The 7,953-nt window shown below is 41.0% G+C and overlaps 1 protein-coding gene across 1 annotated transcript; it reads right to left on the bottom strand.

Moving 5' to 3' along the window:
- Nucleotides 1-6,389: 6,389 nt before the first annotated feature.
- Nucleotides 6,390-7,719, bottom strand: LOC149231496 (uncharacterized). The gene is made up of 2 exons (XM_089381653.1): nt 6,546-7,719; nt 6,390-6,460 (listed from the first exon to the last, which is right to left on the bottom strand). Exons 1-2 carry the CDS (start codon nt 7,717-7,719, stop codon nt 6,390-6,392), a joined length of 1,245 nt encoding a protein of 414 aa, XP_089237779.1.
- Nucleotides 7,720-7,953: the final 234 nt, after the last annotated feature.

The following is a 7,953-nucleotide window of genomic DNA, read 5'->3' as shown; positions in this document are numbered from 1 at the left end:
TCACGTTGCCACTAAATGGATCATGTTTGTTGTGGGAGAAAGAGTCCCTTCATAATCAAATCCTTCCTTGCATGAGAATCCCTTTGCAACAAATCTTCCCTTATGATTTTCAAGTGTCCCATATTCTTTTCATTTGAATTTATACACCCATTTGCAGCCAATGGGTTTATTTCCTAGAGGTAACTCTTTGAAAGCCCACCTTTATTTTTCATTTATGTCTCATGTTCGACTTGCATTGCCTTCTCCCATTTTGGTCTTCCTTTGGTCTCTTCATATTCTTTAGGTCCATCTAATTTCTAAATTGTTAACCATCAAATCATAATTAACCTTATTAGATTTATTACCTCTTCTTGGTTTGCCTTTTTTGCTCATCTCATCTAGTCAAACATCTCCAATAGTATCATCCACCACTTTTCTCTCTTCTTAGGATCCTATTCCAAGTGAATGTTGTTGCTCCCATGATTTGGTGTACTTGAACAATTGCTTCATTAGAAATTTTGAAAACTCATCCTCATAATAACCCCCACTACCCCCTAGATGGAGGTTGTACAAGGTTCCTACCTAAACTACCATTGAAAACTTCCTCATCCTTAGAACATTCTCATCAATCATGATATCTTGACAAAATCTTGCTTTGTTTGTATCCACATAAACTAACCTATATGCTTTGTGAGTGTCATGTAACCTGTAAACATCAATTTCTTGCTTTTGGGATCTAGTTTGGTTCATTGTTCTTTAAGAAGCCATGCACATACGACTAGATAAAAAAATTTGAGATGACTTATGGTTTTCATCTAGACCGTGCTTCGAGCCTTCTTTTGAATTTACTTTTATTGGAGTTCTATAAGCAAATGTAATATTATGTGCATTGTTTTATCCCAACAAGTAAGAAACATTTTCTTTTCTAACATACAATGTGCCATCTCTACAATATGTGGTTATGACTTTCTACCACTCCATTTTGATATTTAGTGTAGGGTGTGGTGTACAAAAGTTATGAAATTCCTTGGAGAAAACTTCTCCACCATTATATAGCATGAGGATTCTAATGCAACCCCCAACGTATTTATCCATCATTGCTCTAAACTCTTTAAGTCAACAAATGATTAAAATTTAAAATTTAAAAAATGCACCCATACTTTTATAGTGAAGTCATTGACAAACAACAAGAAATATTTGGCACCAAAGATCGATGCCATATTAATAGTCTCGCAAACTTATGCATGAATCAATTGAAGGACTGTTAATTTTCTTGATGGCTATATTGTTCTTTGCTTTGATAATTGCATTACATCATGTACACATTGAATTCACCCCACAACATTTTAATCATATTATTTCATATGCAATTATGTAGAAAGAACAATATCAACAACAATGCAGTGGAAATAAAAGAAACGTAAGAAGAAAAACATTCACACATAGAAACACCAAGATTGGTTGGAGACAAAGGGGAAAACCCCACAAGGGGAAAAACCTAGAATTCAATTCTTCTTCTTCTATTAGATTTAATCAATTGTATAGCTAAGAAAGTAAAAATATCAATAGGATGCCAAGGGCCATATATATGTGTCTTGTTCACAAATTCGATTGTGAACAAGATTCATTGATATTGTAGGTACATACTACTATCATCAATAGCTTGACATACTTAGCATTAGGGTTACAACATGTAAATGTTATCTCTGCTCTAAATGTCAATCTGATGTCAATGATGTGAAACTGAATTGAGATTGGCATATACCACAATACAAAGACTAACATGTACACTAGTGCCAAGGACCATATATGCAATAACGTAGAGATCTGTCAATATAATAGAACATAGACCCATCTATATACATAATGCTTGAGTCCATCCATACATTAAGGAAATTAAAATATTGCGGAGCTGAGACTACAGATAAAGAGGAGCCATAATTGTGCGACGCCAACACTGTAATATACATGCGATGAGCCAACACTGTATGTGATGTGCCAAGAATGTAATATACTTGAGATATGCCAAGACTGAGCGATGACATGAAAAAGAAACTATATCATATAAGACAATGTGATGCCAATAATGATGCCTATACAGTAAGTCATACCACTGAGTATGGTATGCGTGACAATAGAAGAAAATCATAAGATGTGATACCATTGACGAAAAGAAAGATCCATTATATATCTGAAACCTGTCAAGTCCAGTCAACGTAAGGTGTGTTATGTATCTGAATCATATTTGATGTCACTGCCATTTCACAGGGATGCGATATCATGAAACTATACAAAGGTGCAATGTTATAAGAGTGAGTCTTGTATAATATAAGTGTCCACTATGCGGCCTTATGATAAACTAGTCCGTGCGCATCACAAAATATAATATCTTATCATCACCAAGATATGCATGTAATAGATCATAGAGAGAGCAAGTTTAAATACCTATTATGTGAGCCACAAAACAAAGAGAGCAAGAATATGTACATATAATGCCATAATTCCAAATCATAAAGTGCGAGCTACAAGATGAATGCCATAGAACTGCCTCAAAACTAATGCGAACGACCTCAGAGGTATGCTAACCAATACAATATACCAAATTGCAGAGCTTAATCTTGAATGAGGCACATCGATGGAGAATTTATAGTTATTTGTCAATCTGAATATAAGCCTCTTAAGACAAGCCGACATGAACTTTACTTGGAGGGAAATTCAGATTGAATTAAAAATTAAAGTATATAGTTTTTCTCTTGATATTTGTTTTGCCCAAAATAATATCCTTTATTGACCATAGGGCTAGCAATTTGTTTCCCTTTGGAAATTCTTCCCGATGCTGCCCTAATTTCAACACTCCCTCTCAGCTAGGGAGGAATTTCCATTAGCATCATTTAGTGTCATCTCGAATGACATATCTTAATATAAGGAGGCAAGCAATTGCATCTCGAATTTACAGTTATTTGTCAATTTGAATAGAAGCCTCTTAAGACAAGTTGACATGAACTTCACTTGGAGGGAAATTCAAATCGAATTAAAAATTTAAGTATACAATTTTTCTTTTAATATTTGTTTTGCCCAAAACAATATCCTTTATTGACCATAGGGCTAGCAATTTGTTTCCCTTTGGAAATTCTTCCCGACTCTGCCCTAATTTCAACACTCCCTCTCAGCGAGGGAGGAATTTCCATTAGCATCATTTAGCTTCATCTCGAATGACATATCTTAATATAAGAAGGAACACAGATGCATCATCATTACATCTCAACTCGTCACATAGAAGCGGAATAATGAACAATCAAAGGTAGGGGAGAACAATCCTCAAACCCTACTAATGTCCTCCCTCTTTGTTTTTTTTCCCCTGGAAAAATCCGTAACTTTTCATTAAGTAGGAAAAATTACATATTGTAGATGCTATTGCATATGCTGTATGTCACTATGGACTATGATCATAAAAGAACATGCTATGGAAACTGTTACCAGATACACTTCGCAGGGCGATCTGCTATATTCAACTGTGGAAAATATCAACTGTAGTATGCTTGTTTATGCTTGTACATGAGCCACGCAGGGCCCTTACAATTAGTTCAGTGATTGTCAAGAATTTGTATATTGTTTCAGATTTTACAAAACCAAAAACAGCTTGGTATATATGGCCGATGGTAATACTAATACTCATTTGTCCCTCGCTGCTTAGTTATCACCCATTCGCCTCTGGGCAATAACGCGGCCTCCTTGGATAATTTGTCAGCATTGCTGTTATGCTCCCTGTAGATATGAGAGCAAGAGATATTGTTAAATTCTGCCTTGTAAATATTTACCTTGTTTAAAATGTTGTTGAGTGTGTGAATGTGACAATCAGAAATGCCATTGAACCAATTTACAATAATCTTTGAGTCCCCAAAAATGTTTATATTGGTGCACTGGTGTCCCAAAGAGAAATGCAGTAAGTGGCGCAAGGTAATGAGCTCAGCATAATTATTTGTTCCAACACCCAAACCCATCTTGACTTTATAGAGGTGTTGTTCATTGATATACAAAATGAAACCTCCACCACATCCATGTTGGTTTGCGGCCCCGTCAAAGAAAGCCCAGGGTGTATTTTTGTCAATACACGGAGGAGGATGTGGTCGACGCTCTCTAGGAGGCGGGGGATCTGGCAGCTCCCTGTATGCAGAAATTATCCCAGCCTCAATGTGAGGCCAATGCGCTGGTCTGTTATCGAATATGTGACAGTTGCGGGCTTTCCAAATGTACCAACTGACAAGTACAGGTAGGTTCTGAAGCTTGGATCCCCTGTGTCTATTTGACCAATCATCCCATGCGCTGCCCAGGTCATTTCCCTCCCATTTCCCAGTATATCGGATCGAAGTGGATAAGGTACGCCAAAGGGATAGTATAACACTACAGCGCAAAAAGAGATGGTCTGTAGATTCAGATGCGCATTTACACAGAATGCACCAGGTGGGCCCTTGAAAAGCTCTATGTGTAAGTTGTTCCCCGGTAGGCACCTTGTTTCTCAGTATACACCAGAAGAATAATTTGGTTCTCGGCGGAGCCATGAGTTTCCAAATGCTTCTCCACCAATTTGAAATTGAATCTGGTTTCTTATGTAGATTTAGAGAAATGTGATTTTGGAGAATATTTGCCATTCTCGGCCTGGCTCCATACTAATTCATCCGGTCCCTCTTTAATTCTGATGTGGGATTCAGATATCGCTGATATGTACTCTTGCCATTCCTGGTGCCATCTAGGAGGTAGATTAATTTGGAGAGCCGATTTCCATGCCTGTGCAAATATCCCTGTGTTCTGTTGATCAGCAATATGTGAGAACACCCTGATCTCCCGGGAGTGCAGATACCTGATGAGGTCTTGTGAGAGTAGATGTCTACCTCCACTTCCAATCCACGGATCCAGTCCTATCCGTGCCAGGGATCCGTCATTTATCCTCCACACCAGATTGTCTCTTATGAGAGGCAGAGAATGAATCAAGGCCTTCCACACTGATGAGATACCTGTCTTCGGCCAACTAGGCAGTCTGACCCAATCCATCAAGTCTTGAGGCCAGATGTATTTATGATATGATATATGAGTCCATAGATTCTGACTAGTCAGCAGGGTCCAGCCCATTTTTGCTGCAAGGGCTTGTGCAAAAAGAGGGAGGTCTTTTAATCCCCATCCCCCCCATCTCTTTGGCAATGCAATCTTTTGCCAGCTGATCCAGGCAAATATTCTTTTGTCTTGATTCCCAGCCCAAAGGTATCTGTTGCACAGTTGTTGTAAGCGAGATAGGATATTCCTGGGTATCCAAGCAAGTGCCATCCAGAAAACTGGGGTGGCTTCCAGGACCGATTTGATAAGAACCAACCTTCCCGCCCTGGATAAGTATCTGTGGCTCCAGCAGGTTAGCCTTTTCTCCAATTTTGTGACGAGCCAAACCCAATCTGCTATCTTCTGACAGGTGGGTTTTAACCAAAAACCCAGATATTTGAGTCCTCTGTCCAGTGGGTGGATACTGTATGGGAATACCTGGTGAGCATATTGAGATTCATGGACTGATGTACGAGCAAAGGTGATAGTGGATTTGGGATGGTTGACAAGCATCCCAGTGGCTGACGAGAAAAGGTGAAGGATCCTAGAGAAAGAAAGGGAATCCCGGATGTTGCCATCCAGCAGGATAAGTACGTCATCCACAAATAATAGATGTGTAAGATAGCAGTCATCCGAGATCTTGAGGCCACAAAGGGTTCCTTCCCGCTTGGCTGATGCAATTAATCGACTTAGACCTTCCATGACAATAAGGAAGAGAAGGGGGGATAAGGGACAACCCTGCCTGAGCCCCCTTTCAGAGTGGAAGAAATGGGAAGCCGAACCATTTATAAGGACGCTGAAAGTGGGGGTGGTAATGCAGGCCATGATCCAAGTGATGAAATTATGAGGGAGACCCAGATGGATGAGAAGCATCTTGATGTAGAGCCAGCTGACTCGGTCGAAAGCTTTAGACAGGTCGATCTTGAGGATGATACTTTTGAGATGTTTGGACCAGATAGAGTGAAGAGCTTCTTGCGCCGATCCTATGGCTTCATGAATCTGTCTATCTTCAAGAAAAGCAAATTGTTGAGGAGCAATATTTCTAGAGAGAATGGGTCTGAGGCGATTGGCAATAATCTTGGAGATGATCTTGTAGAGACAGTTGCACAAAGATATGGGTCTGTAATCGTCGAAAGAGGATGGGGAATCAGACTTTGGGATGAGGGCAATAAATGTAGTGTTGATGGCATGATATAGGGATCCAGTAGTTCTGCTTTCCTCCACTACCTTCAGTAGGTCTGGCCCCAGTAACTCATAGAAAGCAAGATAGAACTCAATGGTCCAGCCATCCGGGCCTGGGCTCTTATCCTTTTTGAACCATTTTAATGTGCCTTCCAGTTCCCCAGTGGTAACTGGTGCAAAGAGCTCTTCTGCATCTTCCTCATTGACAAATCTAGGGAAATGATTTGCCACATTTATGATCTCAACCAGATTTGTGTCGGGAGGGCTCCTGTATAGGTTCCTGAAGTGCGAAGTACCTAGCCGGGAGAGCTTGTTGAATGAGTCAGCTAGGCCTCCCTCAGGAAGAGGGAGATTCCAGATGGTATTTGCAACCTTTCGTCCCTTTGCATAATTTTGAAAAAATCTAGTATTGTCATCACCAGCTTTCAGCCAAATGGCTCTGCTTCTCAGCCTTTGAGATTCCTCCCTCTCTTTGAGTATATGGGCCTTTTGATTTTCCAACTCGATCAAGCGCGCCTTATCATCCCCTGAGATGAAACCCAAACTTCGATCGTCCAATAAGGAGCTCAGTTCAACTTCAATGTGGGTGAGCTGTGCATTTTCCCTACTTTGCTTATCCTTAGCCCAATTGATAGAAATGTGTTTCAGCTTGGATAGGTTATTGCAGAACCCTTTTGCCAATGATTCCTCTCTGTTGATGGGGTTTGCATTCCAGAAGTCAGATACCAATTTAATGAAATCAGGGTCCTGCAACCATATGTGGTTGAATTTAAAGGGAGCTTTCGGCTTATGGTGAGGACCTAGGATTTCCAAATATATAGGGGAGTGATCCGAAATACCCCCTGAACCTACCCATTGCTTGTAATGATGGAGTTGTTGAATAAGCGGACCCTTCATCAAAAATCTGTCAAGTCTTCGGGCCAAAGCAGCATCACCCACTCTCCTGTTTCTCCAAGTGGGAAGTGGTTTGTGCATGGGGACATCAATAAAATTGGTCTGATCCAGAAGATTTGTCATGTGCCCTGTTATAGCATCTACCTGAGCCGAAGACCCCCAGGATTCACTGAAACCCAAGGAGAAATTTAGGTCCCCTCCGATGATGATGTGATTCGGGGCCAGTAACGAGAGATTTAGGAGATGGTGCCAGAAGTGTTCTCTCTGTTGACAGGGTCCATAAACATTCACGATCCGAAGGGTTTTACTGAGTTCAGCAGAGAAAACATCAATGCCCATGAATCCCGAACCCCCCCAAGATGCATCAACCCTAATGGACCTAGGGTTGTATCCAATAGCCAACCCCCCCGATCTCCCAACAGCATCTAGAGCCACAAAGTTCCAGCGCGGGACCAGAGATTGCAGAGAACGGGTAATGTACTCGGCCGGACCGAGGGTTTCTTGAAGCAAAATAATGTCAGTCAGCTCAACTTCAAAGAGTCTCTGCAAGGCTAGTTTCTTGGAGGCACTAGCCATGCCTCTGCAATTGAAAGACAGGCATTTCATGGGGGAACGCTTCTCGGGGTATAATTTGCTCTAAGGACCCCGTCGAGAGTGGATTGACGGCCGGAGGCTACCTCCGCCCCAGCTCGCAAAATGGCTTTGGATAGATCAGACTTCCTCCCTCTGGAAGTCAGAGGACCAGAGCCTGGTAAAGATAGCCCTAATCCGGCCAGTTGAATCGGAATATCCTTGGATTGGGATCGAGAA

The sequence above is a fragment of the Pinus tabuliformis genome, chromosome J, assembly GCF_031772625.1.
Source record: "Pinus tabuliformis cultivar Carrire ecotype Pingquan chromosome J, CPIR1, whole genome shotgun sequence".
NCBI lineage: Eukaryota > Viridiplantae > Streptophyta > Pinopsida > Pinales > Pinaceae > Pinus > Pinus tabuliformis.
This window is presented reverse-complemented; position numbering and strand designations above follow the sequence as displayed.

What these genes read in the sequence shown, in the direction of transcription:
- LOC149231496 (XM_089381653.1), bottom strand. Translation starts at nt 7,719, where the DNA reads ATGGCTAGTGCCTCCAAGAAACTAGCCTTGCAGAGACTCTTTGAAGTT. An exon ending in CAACAAGCTCTCCCGGCTAG is followed by an intron (nt 6,461 to 6,545) that starts GTACTTCGCACT and finishes TCATTTCCCTAG; the next exon opens with ATTTGTCAATGAGGAAGATG.